The sequence below is a fragment of the Zeus faber genome (genome assembly GCF_960531495.2).
Source record: "Zeus faber genome assembly, chromosome: 5".
Lineage (NCBI taxonomy): Eukaryota > Metazoa > Chordata > Actinopteri > Zeiformes > Zeidae > Zeus > Zeus faber.
The window spans coordinates 36,477,315-36,495,797 of NC_137192.1; the positions used below are offsets into that span (position 1 = coordinate 36,477,315).

General features: G+C 52.3%; 1 protein-coding gene across 1 annotated transcript in view; it reads left to right on the forward strand.

The window, feature by feature from the left end:
- The window catches only part of tasora (transcription activation suppressor a), a 44,560-nt gene that overhangs the window by 20,837 nt on the left and 5,240 nt on the right, over positions 1-18,483 (forward strand). The window contains exons 4-24 of the mRNA XM_080001208.1: positions 2,081-2,153; positions 2,257-2,348; positions 2,835-2,969; positions 4,021-4,142; positions 4,228-4,256; positions 4,368-4,473; positions 4,713-4,816; positions 6,370-6,473; positions 6,558-6,630; positions 6,941-7,015; positions 7,119-7,309; positions 7,417-7,617; positions 7,747-7,825; positions 7,970-8,038; positions 8,306-8,374; positions 8,619-8,773; positions 9,684-9,792; positions 10,376-10,585; positions 10,815-12,028; positions 12,360-12,482; positions 12,590-12,749. Of these exons, the coding sequence (XP_079857334.1) occupies positions 2,081-2,153; positions 2,257-2,348; positions 2,835-2,969; positions 4,021-4,142; positions 4,228-4,256; positions 4,368-4,473; positions 4,713-4,816; positions 6,370-6,473; positions 6,558-6,630; positions 6,941-7,015; positions 7,119-7,309; positions 7,417-7,617; positions 7,747-7,825; positions 7,970-8,038; positions 8,306-8,374; positions 8,619-8,773; positions 9,684-9,792; positions 10,376-10,585; positions 10,815-12,028; positions 12,360-12,482; positions 12,590-12,749 (3,493 nt within the window). The remainder of the gene's footprint in view (positions 1-2,080; positions 2,154-2,256; positions 2,349-2,834; positions 2,970-4,020; positions 4,143-4,227; positions 4,257-4,367; positions 4,474-4,712; positions 4,817-6,369; positions 6,474-6,557; positions 6,631-6,940; positions 7,016-7,118; positions 7,310-7,416; positions 7,618-7,746; positions 7,826-7,969; positions 8,039-8,305; positions 8,375-8,618; positions 8,774-9,683; positions 9,793-10,375; positions 10,586-10,814; positions 12,029-12,359; positions 12,483-12,589; positions 12,750-18,483) is intronic.

Below are 18,483 nucleotides of genomic sequence, written 5' to 3' on the forward strand. Positions count from 1 at the left end.
TGTAGTTTCAATACCAAGTGCTCTCATGATCACCATTGCTAGGAGAAGTGCAGTTTTCATGAACACGTCCGAAAAGGGGCGTGTCAGGGTTCCAGTGTGATTGGGAACAAAACAATAGAGGAGACAGCAACTTAAACAAACAAAGACATAAAACTGTAAAACTTGGAAAAAGAAGATGTATCCAAACAAGCCATAAGCGGATGAACAATCACTCACACAAACAGTCATGACAAAGCCTACTGATAACCACGTTAAAGCCACAAAACATGTTTACCACGATCCATATAATCCAAGTACCCCTAACCCTAATCCATGTAACCAATTTAAAAATCCCCATATAGGCGGGAAAACCTTACAGGTAGATTAAAGCCATGCACCCACGAATGGTTATTTGAGTGTATTAAAGAATCATTTTTGAAAAATTACCTCCAGAACAACCCGAAAATACTGGTGTCAAAAAGAGGGAAAGACGACTAATCAACATGCAGAAAAGCCCAGACGCAGACACCATTATTTCAGGGCCACTGGAGAAATCGCTCAAAAAATGGATGTAGCTTAAGTCTGTGATTGGTTCCTGGGGAGACATCCCATAAGAGTGTGACTGGTTCCTTGCACTAATAGAGGCACAATATGAACCAGGAGGAGGGAACATCTTGGGGTCTATAAGGAGGACCTCAAGTACAGGTCAGTAGTTGGTCTCCGAAGCCCACTCACTGTTTATTGCTTTAGTTGGCTCTCAGATACACAATAAACCTTGTTGCATCAGACTCAGGTTCCAGTGTTTTTCCTTCCAAATCTTTGAGACAAGAATAGATAGAAACGTTGTCCAGAGATCAAGACTTTTTACTGGCCCAGGTCTGGAACGTCAAGCTCACGGCAGGGGGGACCAGCTTAGGTCGGCGCTGGAGTGACTGGGAGCCCGGCAGGGAGTGTGGGGGTTGTCCGCTGTGGTCACCATGGTGCGATCCCCACACTCACAACAGTTCACTGCAAACCATGCAGGGACAAATGTCAATAACTTCTGATTTTGGACTCTAAATGGGATATGAAATGATAGACTGATAATTTATGTGTCAGTGTCCGGAACCTCAACGTGTGTCGCATCGCGCCGGTAAAGGGGCCAAAATTAGCGGTTCAACGTGGGTGTACTGTTCACATCAGAGCTGATCGGAGGTGGAGCCAATTAAAACCCGGGTCTATTGCAGAGTTATTTGACCCAGGACTGAGACCCGGGTTTTTCCTTTCTCACTGGTGGCAAATGCTGATTGTTAGTGGGTGTTACCGGGTTTTTGGTGCAGTGGAAAAGGGGCATAAGAGAACTTGAATTCACATCGGGCCGTTACTCTGTGGCGGAAAAAGCCTTTGAATTACCAAATGGGTTCTTTGGTGGGTTGGGTCTTCCAAAGATAAGAGAATACAGCAGTTTCTTTCCAATAATACTTAACTATAATTCTTAGAAATCATACAAAGTACAAAGCAACTTTTCAGATTTGTACAAAGAATCTAAATATTTCTTCAAAGAATTAAAGCGACAATATAATGATATGTTACATGTCTAATAATTCATTGGTTACACATTTTGTATAATATCAAAGCATAAACCCAGCAACACCTTTAATGAAACCTCTTCAACTCCCAATCATGTTTCTCCATCGTCATCCTTTGTTGGCCTCAATCCCCCCCAGTAGAACTATGGAGGCAACAGGCGGAGTGTTTTCCAGCACACCGCCCACTGCCTCCAAGAGGATGGTGTACTCTGAACTGCTGTCAGAATCCTCCCTGCGACCCAAAATGGCATTAAGATCACCCTCTGGTTCAATGGGACCAAGTCCAACTGGGTGGCTCCAGTCCGGGGTCCGGCTTCAGGACTGGTCCCTGGTCCCTTGGTCCGGGCGAGGTTCCCTCACCTGTTGCTGTCCTCCTATTAGGGTCTTCTCACCATAGGCCAGTCTGCCATGAGTGGCCCTACCGGCGCCGTACAGCAGAACCCCCACATCCGTTGGAGACACAACCCCCTCTTCCCATTCCAGGAGGATAATAATAATATAATTACTATTATTTTGTATTTGATATTTTTCAGCTGTCGTGGTTGTGTGAGAAGGGGCTGCTGGTGGGTCACAGCTGGATGTCTTCTCTGGGAAACCCCAGTAAAGGTAACACCTCACAGCTGGACATCTGCTCTTTAGAGCTGGATGGTGGGCAAAATCTCACCATTTGATTTAGATTGAAGCGTGTTCAAAGTCTGTTTCCCACCAGGTGTGTATCTGTCAAAGTACTCAGACCTGCTGCAGATTAACCCCTTCAGTCCTGGAGACACTGGAGAGATCGTCATCTTCAAGGTCCTGAAGGTAAACGACCAGCGCACTCACGGTGTGACAGGAAGTGACTGTTACGGTGTGATTGTTTGAAAGATGTCTCTGGAAAACTGTGTTTTTAGCTTTCAAGGTTCAAGGAGTTTCAAAGTGCTGTTATTGGCGTCAAAGTCACAGGAACAACATTGCCAAAGCCTCTAAAAGAAGAAAGGAAGAAAGATGGAATCAAATGAGCAGAAATGAATGAATTAGTGAATCATTAGCTAAAAATAGAACACAACGGGACCCAATCATCTTCAGATTCTTGAAGATATTGATCTGTCATATCTTTGTGTTCATTACTTTTGGTTTAAAACCTCACTCTGTCACAAGGCCTCACTGGTAGAAAGACGATCGATCATGGATCCAGTGTGTGTGTGTGTGTGTGTGTGTGTGTGTGTGTGTGTGTGTGTGTGTGTGTGTGTGTGTGTGTGTGTGTGTGTGTGTGTGTGTGTGTGTGTGTGTGTGTGTGTGTGTGCGCAGGGGAAGGTGAAGAGCATCTATGAGAACATGTCCAAGAACCTTCTGGATCCGACTCCGCGCTTCGACAGCCACGTCTCCAAGAACATCAGCAAGGTCACGTCGCTGAACGCCTTCCGAGCGTTCGAGCTCACGCAGGTGCACACACAGGATGATAGTTGAGCGTTACTACTACTATATTTATTATTGATCTGACTTCACTTGAACCCTGGAAGGCTCGTGGGTCAGAATACAATGCAGTTTCTAAATGTTTCTAGTTTTTCAAAGTGAAAAGTCAGGGGTTTCACTCTGAAAAAACAGATCAATTGCTAGAAAAAAAAAACATTTATTAACAATAATAATAACAATAATAATAGCAATAATAGTAAGAACAATAATAATAGCAATAATAATAATTGATTGATGCTGCCAGCAAGGTGACTGGGTACTCGACGTGCAAGTGTCGGTGGGACGCAAGTTTGAAGCCAATCTGATAAATCACCTAGGAGGAGTTTGCGAAAGTACAAAGCAGGAAAATGACCAAAAAGTGACTAAAATGGCACCTTGAATTCAATATGGCCGACTTCCTGTTGGGTGTAGGTCAGGGTGGCGATATCATTTATTTGAAGTCTAGTGAGTTTTCGTGGAAAAAGGTGAATGGGTTTGATTGGTTTCAAATTTTCTTGGTAGCGTGGGCGGCCATTTTGCCACGCCCATGTACGGGCCCCATAGAATATCAAATGACACGCCGGGACTGACGCCTGGGAAAAGCTTGGTGAGTTCTAGTGTTTTAAGGCCCTAAGAAGCCGATTGAATTTGGCTGAAGAATCACAAGAAGAATAAACAGCAATAACAATAGGGTCCTCTCCCACAGAATGTGAAACAAAAACAAAACTGGAGGATTTGTGCTGGTCACAAGGTAGACTGCAGGCTTTAAAAAGAAGAAATGGAGAGCCAATATTGATCAAAAGATGTACGAAGAAAACCCTTCAGCAACAAGTGGATCTTCTCAAGTCGCAGCCAGAGAAAACCAAACATCCATATTTGGCTTTAATAGAGTGTAGGAGTTGTCATTTTGGACAGAGGAAAACAAAGTGGCTGATGTGGAGCGTAGAGAAGTTGAAATGGAACGCAGCTCCACTTCCTTCCATACCTGAACCATCTGTGATGGATCAGGTATTGATTGTCGCCGCTCTGCCGCCCTTTGCAGCAATACTTCTACGAGTACTTGTTCGACGAGCTGCGGCTGCGCCCTCGTCAGCTCTGTCCCTACGCCGTGGTCTCCTTCCTGTTCAAAGGGAAAGACGCTCCGCCCCCTAGTGCCCCCCTCAGGTAACGGCAGCAACAAGCCCAGAAATACTGTCTGCTGTCTCGCCCTGTATCTCATCATCCACTCTCTGCCCTGTTTGACTGGCAGGTTGAACAGCCAACCAGAGGCCAGTAAAGGTAGGCCCCGCCCCATTTTTTGTGCATTTTGTCACGACGTAATGTCAACAACAACAACATTGTTATTATTAGTGAGAAGCTTGAATCCTGTCTTCACTTCCTGTCTGTCAGAGCGTGCTCAGTTCACCGTGTGGAGCGGAGATCTGGTGAAAGGAGAGCAGCTCCTCGCCCAGCTCTCCTTCCTCTCCTCCTCTCCTCCCTTCCTCCCCACCAGGCTGTGAGTACACTCCTGCTCTCCTCCTTCCTCTTCCTCCTCTCCTCCCTTCCTCCATTCCTCCTCCTCCTCTCCTCCCTTTCTCATTCGTCCTCCCTTCCTCCCCCTCCCCATCCTTCCTCCCTTCCTCCCCACCAGGCTGTGAGTACACTCCTGCTCTCCTCCTTCCTCTTCCTCCTCTCCTCCCTTCCTCCTCCTCCTCCTCCTCTCCTTCATCACTCCATCTTTCTTTCTCCCTCCAGACCAGACAAACTAGAGATTGGTTTGCTGATGAGCCTCAGTCGTGTGACCAAGCTCCTTCCCTCCTCCCTCTTCTCCTGGAACCTATACGTCGGCAGCCATGAAGGTGAGGTCAAAGGTCACATATGCTGAGGTCAAACTGACCTTGACCTTGAGAATGAGGTCAAACTGACCTTGTTTTTGAAGACAAGGTCAGAAGAATTGACCTTGTCGTGACCTTCAAGGTCACTTATTCTGCTCATTTTCAACAAGTTGATCCAGGTCTGAGGTTCCCAAAACATGTCCCTGGTTGGAACATGCCTCTCAACCCTCCTGTTCTCCATGGGCGTGTTGCTTTAAATACAAATGAGCTGCTGCTTTTTTTGTTTCATTCAATTAGGAAACAAAATAAATACATCTACAATAAAAACACACTTTGTTTTTATTTGTTGTCTTTGGAGACACGGGAACCCAGACACGCAGCGGAGCAGCGATCGCTCTGATCGCCAAAAGTTTTTAATTTTTTTAAAATTTTTTTTGGAAAGGTTTAAAAATACGGGAGATTTATGGGAAAATATTGAAACGAGAGGACAGCAGGGGAGAGAGGTGAAATACTGGGGACTCCCGGGGAAAACAGGAGGGCTGACAGGTATGCCCGAGTTATTACATTTGCTAGTTCTAAACGGCCAAAGAAACACACAGCACAATTATCTTCTCAATACTTTCCCTCGTCAATAGTTTTGTCATGGCCAGTTGTTATTGATTCCTTTTTCTTTTAAAAGATTTGTGCTGGACTGTGCAGCCAAAAACGGAAATTGTAGAAGTATGTCACAGTATGTCACATTATGTCGACGCGAAGAGCTTAGCTCTTCAATTCGACATAATGCTAGCGGTCGGTGGAGTTTCTCATTCTAATGAATCCCCACTTGACGTAGGAGTGGGAGGCAGGTCGGGCTTGCCTCCCACTGTTTTCTAACCGAGGCTGCCCACAACAAACGGACTGGGTAGTCTTATTTCACAGTGTGTGTTAACAGAACCATCAGAGACCCAGGTGGATGTGCACAAGCACCGAAAAAGTATTTTTTTATAGGTCAAACTCACCTTAACCATAATTTGGGCAGCCACGTTCCATTTATTCATTTTGCAGGCGACAAAGTCCCATACACTCACCTGTGGACACACACAAGACCTGCTTTGAACACACCCCAGCACCCTCCTGGTTGCATCCCTCTCATTTTCTCCCTCATTTGCTGCCATAACTATGGCAGGAAGAGGCCACGTGACCAGTTGTAGTTCTAGTTTTCCTGGACTTAATTCACTCTGTTTTGTCAATACATGTTGCAGTTTGATGTTTCTATGTTTATGTTTTTCCATGTACATGTTTGTTTCCATGTTGTTGTTTCTTTGTTGATGTTTTTCCATGTACATGTTGTTTGTTTCTATATTTGTTTTTCCATGTTCATGTTTGTTTCTATGTTTATTTGTCCCACCCGTGGTGATTCTCCCTCTTGGTTCTCCAAAGAGGGGGTTGGTAAAAAAAAAAAGAGTATAAACTAGAAGGTGTGTGTGTGTGTGTGTGTGTGTGTGTGTGTGTGTGTGTGTGTGTGTGTGTGTGTGTGTGTGTGTGTGTGTGTGTGTGTGTGTGTGTGTGTGTGTGTGTGTGTGTGTGTGTGTATAAAGTGGTGAAGAGTGGCTGGTTCTGCAGTCTTCTGGAGGTGATCGACAGACAGGCTTCTTCCTCCATTTTGAGCAAACTGCTGCTGGAGCTAGAGGAGAAGAAACTGGTAGGTGCTGCTTCCTGTCTGGGTGCTGCTGCTTCCTGTCTGGGTGCTGCTGGGTCCATGCTAACTGGGTTCTACTCTCTGCAGATTCTCGTCAACCCGCTGTCTGACCGTGGTTTCCTCTTCCTGTTGTCCAGTGTGCAGATGGCCCCACCCTCTGGTATGACATCAATACACGAGTTGCATCCGCATGTGGTCATCACATTTCTACTGTTCATTAGACCCTTGGGCGATCAAATCCTAAAATATAGTTGTTTTTTTTTAATGGAAATGTAATGTTTAAAAAACGCCTCTGTGTATTTTAATCAGCTTGTTTACAGCTAACGACTAGCTGTAAACATAATGCTGTAGGGTTAGTATGTTAGCATGTCGCTAATTGAGCTGAGATGAGTTCATCTCAGTTTGACCAGAACACGTCTCTCTCTCTCTCTCTCTCTCTCTCTCTCTCTCTCTCTCTCTCTCTCTCTCAGACAGATCAGTGGAGTGGAAGCGTTGTCTTCAGGCCCTCTTTGTCTTCCCGGAGTCCAGAGAAGTGGCCAAATCTGGTCAGTACACCCACGTGCAGACCCACAGCAGCACTGACGGTGCATCTTGTTTTCTTTCTATTCAGCATAAAGGATCCTGTTCCGTTTCTCCTCCTCCCTCCAGTCCGGAGATGCCCTCCGTCTTCCCCTGAATCGTCCGTGTCACCGGCTCTCCCTCTCCTGCCACGGATCGAACGCTTCCTGCCAGCGCTGCACCAGGCGCTGCTGAAGGTCCGAGCCAACCCCCCTGCCGAGCTCTGTGCCGGGGTGGAGAGACAGGCGGAGGACTATCTGGCTGGACGGAGGGATGGAACGGTGAGCGGCTCTACAGTGCTCCAGAGAGGGCTCCACGGAGTGCTACGGTGCAGATATGACGGTGATATAATAGCTGTGATGCACTGACCAGTGGCTTTGGGCTGCAGGGACGGGACTACCTGCTGGCAGAGTACGACACTAAGCTGGACCAGCGTGGGAAGCTGCACCCTGCTCCCAAACAGCAGCAGCTCAATGTGGATGGCTACCTGCGCTCCTACCTGTACAGCCCCGCCCTCTACCTGCTGTCAGTGGGGGCCGCGGCACGACTGCTGGAGATGCACTGTGGGCCCCAGGAGCCCCCCACCAAGGCAAGTAGTACCGCTTCGCACAGTACCATGGTACTAACACAGTACCACTGAAACTTGTGGATTTAGTGTGTGTGTGTGTGTGTGTGTGTGTGTGTGTGTGTGTGTGTGTGTGTGTGCGTGTGCGTGCAGAGATCTAAGCGGCGTGCTAAGGATGATGAGCGGGAGGAAGTTGAAGACACGGCCAAGAAGAAAAGACTGCAATCCAAAGGTACTGTAGTACTACTATAGAGTACCCCATACTACAGTACTACGACAGAGTACCCCATTATGAGACAGAAGCGGGAGGTAGTAGTACTACTGTAGTAGTACTACTGCAGTAGTACTACTACAGTACTTCATCTCTTGTCTCCAGGTAACAGCATAGTGAGGTCCGCCTTCCTTGCTGATCCGAGAAAAGACAGAACTGGAGTCACACTGGAAGGTACCTGTCTGTCTCTCTCTGCCTGTCTCTCTCTAGCAGTTATGAGATGGGTGTCGTACTGAGAGCCTCCCCAGCTGTGAGGAAGTTAGAAGTAGTTAGTTCTAGACAGCCAAGAAGAAAAGACTGCAATCCAAAGGTACTGCAGTACTACTATAGAGTACCCCATACTACAGTACTACGACAAGAGTACCCCATTATGAGACAGAAGCGGGAGGTAGTAGTACTACTGCAGTAGTACTACTACAGTACTTCATCTCTTGTCTCCAGGTAACAGCATAGTGAGGTCCGCCTTCCTTGCTGATCCGAGAAAAGACAGAACTGGAGCCACACTGCAAGGTACCTGTCTGTCTCTCTCTGCCTGTCTCTCTGTAGCAGTGATGAGATGGGTGTCGTACTGAGAGCCTCCCCAGCTGTGAGGAAGTTAGAAGTAGTTAGTTCTAGACCGTACTAGTTGGTGCTAGTTCGTAAATGTTAGAAGTAGTTAGTTCTAGACAGTACTAGTTGGTGCCAGTTAGTACAGATAGTGGCAGTTAGTGTAAGTTAGGGCTGGGTCGCACTCACAGCGTGTTCCTGCGTTCAGGCCTCAACCAGGGAACCAGCGCTCCACCCAATCACAGCGTGTCTGAGGAGCAGGGGGAGGAGCCCGGAGAGTCCCGGTCGTCTGGTAGGCCGGCCGCCAAGCTGGCTCTGCCTACTAACCGGGAGGTGGACCTGAGGAGGCAGGAAGAGCTGGAGGTGAGGGGCCTCCTGTGGTGAAGGTGGAGCTGCACCCACATGTCATCCTTCACTCATTTAAAAGTGGAGACAGAGCAGAAACACTTTTTTATTTCCCGTCTGATACGTCAACGTCAGAGTCTGCTGCTCTGATCTGCTTATTGTCTCAAAGATGAAGGAGGGGACGCTCTCACGCCCCTGATGAAGGACTATGTAGACAAACTGAACTTACTCAGCTTTTCATTTGTTTATGATCTAAAAAATAATCACGTTCCAACTGTTCTCCATCTCCCCAATGGAAGAAAGAAAAAGCTTTAAAATCAAACAGTTGAAAGCAGCTTTCAAACATCAGCAGCTTCCCTGTCCCACCCAGCGACGCAGCACAGGAGAGAGCACAGTGTGTGACCCTGTCTGTGCTGTTGGAGGTATCACCCCCCGGTGTCTCCACAGACACGCCCCTCCATGTTAGTGTTGCTACTGGTAACCACATGTGTCCCATATCCCATCGACCCCATCCTGAATTTGGGATTGGTACACCATTAAAAGCTTTAAAAAATGACTGGTGTCAAATAGTATTATTGGATGTACTGTTGTAAGTGAGAGTTGCTTCACCAACGCTGCAAAGAGCTTTCATCCAGACGTTTACGATCTCTGACAGCTTTATGGTGAAGCTGAGTGTTGTGTACAAACATTAACAATTGCAGGTGTTGGTCAGACAGCCCACTGTTTGGTCGCTGTAGAAACGGAGTTTCCCTTGTATGAGGAGAACGTTTTGATCAGATCAGCTGATCTTCTGGGGATTTGAGGAGAAGCAGCTGTGTCGTTACTGTGTCGTTACTGTGTGTGTGTGTGTGTGTGTGTGTGTGTGTGTGTGTGTGTGTGTGTGTGTGTGTGTGTGTGTGTGTGTGTGTGTGTGTGTGTGTGCGCGCAGGCAGGAAGTGACATGGAGGGCTTCAGTCCCAGTTCTCACTATGGAGAGTCGACTCCCAAAGGAGAAGAGGAGGTGGAGGAGATCCCATGGGTGCTGATCCCCATCACAGGTCTGTCTGTCTGTCTCCAAGCAGCTTGTTGTGCCTCTGAGTTCAGTTGGTTTGGGATTTAATCCATTTTTCTCCATCAGCGTGTGCAGCTCCTTTAAAAGTCTTGAAATGTCTTAAATTTGGTTTGACAAAGTCACATGAAGTCAAATAGTCATGCACTTGAATTCACGGCTCTTCATCTGCTTCTTACAGTTTAATTTCAACATAAAAATTTTGTCTGATTGTATTTGTCCATTTTCAAGTTTCAAGTTCTTCTGCATCAACATTTCTGTTGCTAAAATGTGTCTTAAAAAGCGTCAAGTGGAACTCTGGGACTGGGTAAGGGCTTGTTGCAGCGTGGACTCTGTAACTGGGTCTGTCCGTCCTTCTGGAGGCGGAGCAGCCGGATCCGGATCAGAACCCGTTTGGGACACACCGCTTTTCTGGGGAAAAAATCAAGCTAACTGTGCCAGCTCAGTGGCTGCAGATGGGTTCAGCTAGCCTAGCTCCTGTCACTGTGCTCCTGGACGCTTGACCTTCTATTTTTTTGTCATCCGAAACTGAGTAAGAGCGACAAAAAGTACATTTCCACCCCGCCCCCCAGGTCTGCGGGCGGAGCGGAGCGGCGCCGGAGCCTCGGATCTCCCCCGAGATCCTCGCCTACACTCCATAAGACACAACGCCACAGCAGCCAGCCCCCCCGGGATGGCCACGCCCTCTCCCCCGACGTCGGACCACACCTGCCCCGCTAACGAACCCTACGCTCAGGCTAACGAGGACCAATTACCTCCTCCTGCCCCCCGGGGGTCTACAGGTAACCATGACAACAGCCTCTTCACTGCTCTAGAGACAGAGGTGTAGATAGATGAATATATTTGAGCAGTATTTTTCTTTGCCATTATCATATATCATTATTATTATTATTATTAGGGGTATTATTATTATACGTATCATAATTCCATTATTGTTCACTACTTTGCACTGCTGCTGCAGACTTTTGTCAACTTGTGCTGCTGTTAATGACGTGTTATCTCTACAACTAGATGTAAACAGCAGGAAAGCAGCAGCCATGTTGGATCCTCACTTTGTTTCTGCTGCAGACGGAGCCGAGCACAGGGAGGAGCTTTATCCATCCCTCGGCCCAGGGCACCCAGAGCGGGGAGGGGAGGAGAACAGGGTGGAGGAGGGGGTGAAGGAGGGGAGGCGGGCGGAGCTGATGGAGGTTATAGAGATCGAGGAGAGTGACGAGGACACGGAGGAGGAGAGAGACGCCCTGGCTCCGCCCTCTGCCTCCTCCCCCCTCCTCCTCTCCCCAGACATGGATTGTGTGGCTCTGCCCCCTGTCTCCTCCCCACCCCTTCTCCCCCTAGACATAGAGGCCGTGGCTCCGCCCCCTGCCCCCACCTCCCTCCCAGACATCGATGACATCCTGCAGCAGCAGCTGGGGGACTTTTCCTCAGACATTCAGCACCTCCTGCTGGAGGAGAACATGCACTACACCTCTGGGCGTGCACGGCACACACATCCCGCCCAGCACACGCTAACTGGCTTTTCGCAGTACGTGTCGTTCTTCAGCGGCCATGTTCCGGTGCAGGACTACGTTAGCTCGCTGAGGGAAGGTGTCAGCAGCATCCTGCATGATGCTCTGGTCAGCTACCCTCTTCACCAGCATGCTAATGCCAGCACGGCTAACACGGCTAACAGGAGTGTCGCAGAGACGAGCGCCATGTTGGCGAACAGCATCTCTGATTTCCTGGCAGGAATGAGAGCTACTGCTGGCAGCAGCAGGACCAGTGATACCGTCGCTAGCGGTGATGAAGCTTCGCTAAGTCCAGACCTTCGGTCGTCTTCAGGGGGCCTGAGGGACCGGGATCCTCCCCGGGTCACTTCCTGTGACCCCTCCCACCCTTCGCACCACCCCTGGTGCCCCGCTAGCACCAGGGCGGTCGGATTGAGTCCACAATGTGAGTCCCTGCAGGACGTCGGCACCAGCACCAGCAGTCGGCTGTCAGACACTGAATGTCAGGTGAATATTCCTGGTCTGGGAGGAGGCTACACACCCCCCTTAGGTCCCTCCCAGCCTGTAGGGGCAGAGGTGTCTGCCCCCCCTCCCACCGCTATCAGCTCCCTGATCAACCGGCTGCAGCCGGAGGTGTTCAGCAGCCTGGTGGAGATCATCAAGGATGTCCGGAAGAACTCCACTCAGTTCTACATCCACAGCATGGAGCCCGACGACCAGATCCACGACGACATTAAGGTACTTCAGGAGGAAGACGGTACACGGGTTCAAATTGCAGAATAATCAATGGAGGGGACCAGAGCGTTTCTGTTAGAAATGACACACAGTAGTAGTGCCAGGAAGTCCCAGATGCTAAAGTTTGCCCCTTGTATGGCTGGTCTTGGGAAGTACCAGATAGTTCTAGATGGTCCCTCATTGCTTTCATTTTAGTCATCATTTTAACACCCGTTTAACACTGCACCAACTGAAGGCATCAATAGAGGGTTGTCATGACACCTGTGTCGCCACGTGGCGATCAGTCCGTCAGTCCCTCCAGGACATGCAGTACAGTGTCCTGTGTGTGTTGCAGGAGCACCTGCTGGCTCAGGGCTTCGTGGAGCAGAACCCGCTCACCTTCCTGGAGCAGGAGGCTTCAGAGGAGAAGCTGCTGGTGGTGATCCAGAACAAACACATCGCTGCTCACATCCACAAGGTGGCGCACACACTCACCACAAAGAAGATTTAACCATCAATGACACTTTTTAACAGTGTCCTTCCACATGTCTATGTGTGTGTAATGTGTGTGTAATGTGTGTGTAGGTGCCTGGCCTGGTGTCCCTGAAGCGTCGCTCCTCTGTGGTGTTTGTGGGCGTGGAGAGCGTGGAGGACCTAAAGAACAGCAGCTACAATGAGCTGTTCACCAGCGGGGGCAGCATCGTGTCGGACGAGTTTGTGCTCAACCCCGACTTCATCACACACGGTGCGCATGTGTGTTAGTTGAAGGTCGCGCGTTAGTCGAAGGACGCGCGTTAGACGAAGGACCTGCGTTAGTCTAAGGACGCGCGTTAGTCTTAAGGACGCGCGTTAGTCGAAGGACGCCCGTTAGTCGAAGGACGCCCGTTAGTCGAAGGACGCCCGTTAGTCGAAGGACGCCCGTTAGTCGAAGGACGCCCGTTAGTCGAATGACGCGCGTTAGTCTAAGGACGCGCGTTAGTCTAAGGACGCGCGTTAGTCTAAGGACGCGCGTTAGTCTAAGGACGCGCGTTAGTCGAAGGACGCGCGTTAGTCGAAGGACGCGCGTTAGTCGAAGGACGCGCGTTAGTCGAAGGACGCGCGTTAGTCGAAGGACGCGCGTTAGTCGAAGGACGCGCGTTAGTCGAAGGACGCCCGTTAGTCGAAGGACGCCCGTTAGTCGAAGGACGCCCGTTAGTCGAAGGACGCCCGTTAGTCGAAGGACGCCCGTTAGTCGAAGGACGCCCGTTAGTCGAAGGACGCCCGTTAGTCGAAGGACGCGCGTTAGTCGAAGGACGCGCGTTAGTCGAAGGACGCCCGTTAGTCGAAGGACGCGCGTTAGTCGAAGGACGCGCGTTAGTCGAAGGTCGCGCGTTTGTCGAAGGTCGCGCGTTTGTCGAAGGTCGCGCGTTTGTCGAAGGTCGCGCGTTTGTCGAAGGTCGCCCGTTAGTCGAAGGACGCCCGTTAGTCGAAGGACGCGCGTTAGTCGAAGGACGCCCGTTAGTCGAAGGACGCGCGTTAGTCGAAGGACGCCCGTTAGTCGAAGGACGCCCGTTAGTCGAAGGACGCGCGTTAGTCGAAGGACGCCCGTTAGTCGAAGGACGCCCGTTAGTCGAAGGACGCCCGTTAGTCGAAGGACGCGCGTTAGTCGAAGGACGCGCGTTAGTCGAAGGACGCGCGCTTGTCGAAGGTCGCGCGTTTGTCGAAGGTCGCGCGTTTGTCGAAGGTCGCGCGTTTGTCGAAGGTCGCCCGTTAGTCGAAGGACGCCCGTTAGTCGAAGGACGGCCGTTAGTCTAAGGACGCGCGTTAGTCTAAGGACGCCCGTTAATCGAATGACGCGCGTTAGTCGAATGACGCGCGTTAGTCGAATGACGCGCGTTAGTCGAATGACGCGCGTTAGTCTAAGGACGCGCGTTAGTCTAAGGACGCGCGTTAGTCGAAGGACGCGCGTTAGTCGAAGGACGCGCGTTAGTCGAAGGACGCGCGTTCGTCGAAGGACGCGCGTTCGTCGAAGGACGCCCGTTAGTCTAAGGACGCCCGTTAGTCTAAGGACGCCCGTTAGTCGAAGGACGCCCGTTAGTCTAAGGACGCCCGTTAGTCTAAGGACGCGCGTTAGTCGAAGGACGCGCGTTAGTCGAAGGACGCCCGTTAGTCGAAGGACGCCCGTTAGTCGAAGGACGCCCGTTAGTCGAAGGACGCCCGTTAGTCGAAGGACGCCCGTTAGTCGAAGGACGCCCGTTAGTCGAAGGACGCCCGTTAGTCGAAGGACGCGCGTTAGTCGAAGGACGCGCGTTAGTCGAAGGACGCCCGTTAGTCGAAGGACGCCCGTTAGTCGAAGGACGCCCGTTAGTCGAAGGACGCCCGTTAGTCGAAGGACGCCCGTTAGTCGAAGGACGCCCGTTAGTCGAAGGACGCCCGTTAGTCGAATGACGCGCGTTAGTCGAATGACGCGCGTTAGTCGAATGACGCGCGTTAGTCGAAGGACGCGCGTTAGTCGAAGGACGCGCGTTAGTCGAAGGACGCGCGTTAGTCGAAGGACGCGCGTTAGTCGAAGGACGCGCGTTAGTCGAAGGACGCGCGTTAGTCGAAGGACGCGCGTTCGTCGAAGGACGCCCGTTAGTCGAAGGACGCGCGTTAGTCGAAGGACGCGCGTTAGTCGAAGGACGCCCGTTAGTCGAAGGACGCGCGTTAGTCGAAGGACGCGCGTTAGTCGAAGGACGCGCGTTAGTCGAAGGACGCGCGTTTGTCGAAGGTCGCGCGTTTGTCGAAGGTCGCGCGTTTGTCGAAGGTCGCGCGTTTGTCGAAGGTCGCGCGTTTGTCGAAGGTCGCGCGTTTGTCGAAGGTCGCGCGTTTGTCGAAGGACGCCCGTTAGTCGAAGGACGCGCGTTAGTCTTAAGGACGCCCGTTAGTCGAAGGACGCCCGTTAGTCGAAGGACGCCCGTTAGTCGAAGGACGCCCGTTAGTCGAAGGACGCCCGTTAGTCGAAGGACGCCCGTTAGTCTAAGGACGCGCGTTAGTCTAAGGACGCGCGTTAGTCTAAGGACGCGCGTTAGTCGAAGGACGCGCGTTAGTCGAAGGACGCGCGTTAGTCGAAGGACGCGCGTTAGTCGAAGGACGCGCGTTAGTCGAAGGACGCGCGTTAGTCGAAGGACGCGCGTTAGTCGAAGGACGCGCGTTAGTCGAAGGACGCGCGTTAGTCGAAGGACGCGCGTTAGTCGAAGGACGCCCGTTAGTCGAAGGACGCCCGTTAGTCGAAGGACGCCCGTTAGTCGAAGGACGCCCGTTAGTCGAAGGACGCCCGTTAGTCGAAGGACGCCCGTTAGTCGAAGGACGCGCGTTAGTCGAAGGACGCGCGTTAGTCGAAGGACGCCCGTTAGTCGAAGGACGCGCGTTAGTCGAAGGACGCGCGTTAGTCGAAGGTCGCGCGTTTGTCGAAGGTCGCGCGTTTGTCGAAGGTCGCGCGTTTGTCGAAGGTCGCCCGTTAGTCGAAGGACGCCCGTTAGTCGAAGGACGCGCGTTAGTCGAAGGACGCCCGTTAGTCGAAGGACGCGCGTTAGTCGAAGGACGCCCGTTAGTCGAAGGACGCCCGTTAGTCGAAGGACGCGCGTTAGTCGAAGGACGCCCGTTAGTCGAAGGACGCCCGTTAGTCGAAGGACGCCCGTTAGTCGAAGGACGCGCGTTAGTCGAAGGACGCGCGTTAGTCGAAGGACGCGCGCTTGTCGAAGGTCGCGCGCTTGTCGAAGGTCGCGCGTTAGTCGAAGGACGCCCGTTAGTCGAAGGACGCCCGTTAGTCGAAGGACGCCCGTTAGTCGAAGGACGCCCGTTAGTCGAAGGACGCCCGTTAGTCGAAGGACGCGCGTTAGTCGAAGGACGCGCGTTAGTCGAAGGACGCGCGTTAGTCGAAGGACGCCCGTTAGTCGAAGGACGCGCGTTAGTCGAAGGACGCGCGTTAGTCGAAGGACGCGCGTTTGTCGAAGGTCGCGCGTTTGTCGAAGGTCGCGCGTTTGTCGAAGGTCGCGCGTTTGTCGAAGGTCGCCCGTTAGTCGAAGGACGCCCGTTAGTCGAAGGACGCGCGTTAGTCGAAGGACGCCCGTTAGTCGAAGGACGCCCGTTAGTCGAAGGACGCCCGTTAGTCGAAGGACGCGCGTTAGTCGAAGGACGCCCGTTAGTCGAAGGACGCCCGTTAGTCGAAGGACGCCCGTTAGTCGAAGGACGCGCGTTAGTCGAAGGACGCGCGTTAGTCGAAGGACGCGCGCTTGTCGAAGGTCGCGCGCTTGTCGAAGGTCGCGCGTTTGTCGAAGGTCGCGCGTTTGTCGAAGGTCGCGCGTTTGTCGAAGGTCGCCCGTTAGTCGAAGGACGCCCGTTAGTCGAAGGACGGCCGTTAGTCTAAGGACGCGCGTTAGTCTAAGGACGCCCGTTAATCGAATGACGCGCGTTAGTCGAATGACGCGCGTTAGTCGAATGACGCGCGTTAGTCGAATGACGCGCGTTAGTCTAAGGACGCGCGTTAGTCTAAGGACGCGCGTTAGTCGAAGGACGCGCGTTAGTCGAAGGACGCGCGTTAGTCGAAGGACGCGCGTTAGTCGAAGGACGCGCGTTCGTCGAAGGACGCCCGTTAGTCTAAGGACGCCCGTTAGTCTAAGGACGCCCGTTAGTCGAAGGACGCCCGTTAGTCGAAGGACGCCCGTTAGTCTAAGGACGCGCGTTAGTCTAAGGACGCGCGTTAGTCGAAGGACGCCCGTTAGTCGAAGGACGCCCGTTAGTCGAAGGACGCCCGTTAGTCGAAGGACGCCCGTTAGTCGAAGGACGCCCGTTAGTCGAAGGACGCCCGTTAGTCGAAGGACGCGCGTTAGTCGAAGGACGCGCGTTAGTCGAAGGACGCCCGTTAGTCGAAGGACGCCCGTTAGTCGAAGGACGCCCGTTAGTCGAAGGACGCCCGTTAGTCGAAGGACGCCCGTTAGTCGAAGGACGCCCGTTAGTCGAAGGACGCCCGTTAGTCGAAGGACGCCCGTTAGTCGAATGACGCGCGTTAGTCGAATGACGCGCGTTAGTCGAATGACGCGCGTTAGTCGAAGGACGCGCGTTAGTCGAAGGACGCGCGTTAGTCGAAGGACGCGCGTTAGTCGAAGGACGCGCGTTAGTCGAAGGACGCGCGTTAGTCGAAGGACGCGCGTTAGTCGAAGGACGCGCGTTAGTCGAAGGACGCGCGTTAGTCGAAGGACGCGCGTTAGTCGAAGGACGCCCGTTAGTCGAAGGACGCCCGTTAGTCGAAGGACGCCCGTTAGTCGAAGGACGCGCGTTAGTCGAAGGACGCGCGTTAGTCGAAGGACGCGCGCTTGTCGAAGGTCGCGCGCTTGTCGAAGGTCGCGCGTTTGTCGAAGGTCGCGCGTTTGTCGAAGGTCGCGCGTTTGTCGAAGGTCGCCCGTTAGTCGAAGGACGCCCGTTAGTCGAAGGACGGCCGTTAGTCTAAGGACGCGCGTTAGTCTAAGGACGCCCGTTAATCGAATGACGCGCGTTAGTCGAATGACGCGCGTTAGTCGAATGACGCGCGTTAGTCGAATGACGCGCGTTAGTCTAAGGACGCGCGTTAGTCTAAGGACGCGCGTTAGTCGAAGGACGCGCGTTAGTCGAAGGACGCGCGTTAGTCGAAGGACGCGCGTTAGTCGAAGGACGCGCGTTCGTCGAAGGACGCCCGTTAGTCTAAGGACGCCCGTTAGTCTAAGGACGCCCGTTAGTCGAAGGACGCCCGTTAGTCGAAGGACGCCCGTTAGTCTAAGGACGCGCGTTAGTCTAAGGACGCGCGTTAGTCGAAGGACGCCCGTTAGTCGAAGGACGCCCGTTAGTCGAAGGACGCCCGTTAGTCGAAGGACGCCCGTTAGTCGAAGGACGCCCGTTAGTCGAAGGACGCCCGTTAGTCGAAGGACGCCCGTTAGTCGAAGGACGCCCGTTAGTCGAAGGACGCCCGTTAGTCGAAGGACGCCCGTTAGTCGAATGACGCGCGTTAGTCGAATGACGCGCGTTAGTCGAATGACGCGCGTTAGTCGAAGGACGGCCGTTAGTCGAAGGACGCGCGTTAGTCGAAGGACGCGCGTTAGTCGAAGGACGCGCGTTAGTCGAAGGACGCGCGTTAGTCGAAGGACGCGCGTTAGTCGAAGGACGCGCGTTAGTCGAAGGACGCGCGTTTGTCGAAGGTCGCGCGTTTGTCGAAGGTCGCGCGTTTGTCGAAGGTCGCGCGTTTGTCGAAGGTCGCGCGTTTGTCGAAGGTCGCGCGTTTGTCGAAGGACGCCCGTTAGTCGAAGGACGCGCGTTAGTCGAAGGACGCCCGTTAGTCGAAGGACGCGCGTTAGTCGAAGGACGCCCGTTAGTCGAAGGACGCCCGTTAGTCGAAGGACGCCCGTTAGTCGAAGGACGCCCGTTAGTCGAAGGACGCCCGTTAGTCGAAGGACGCCCGTTAGTCGAAGGACGCCCGTTAGTCGAAGGAC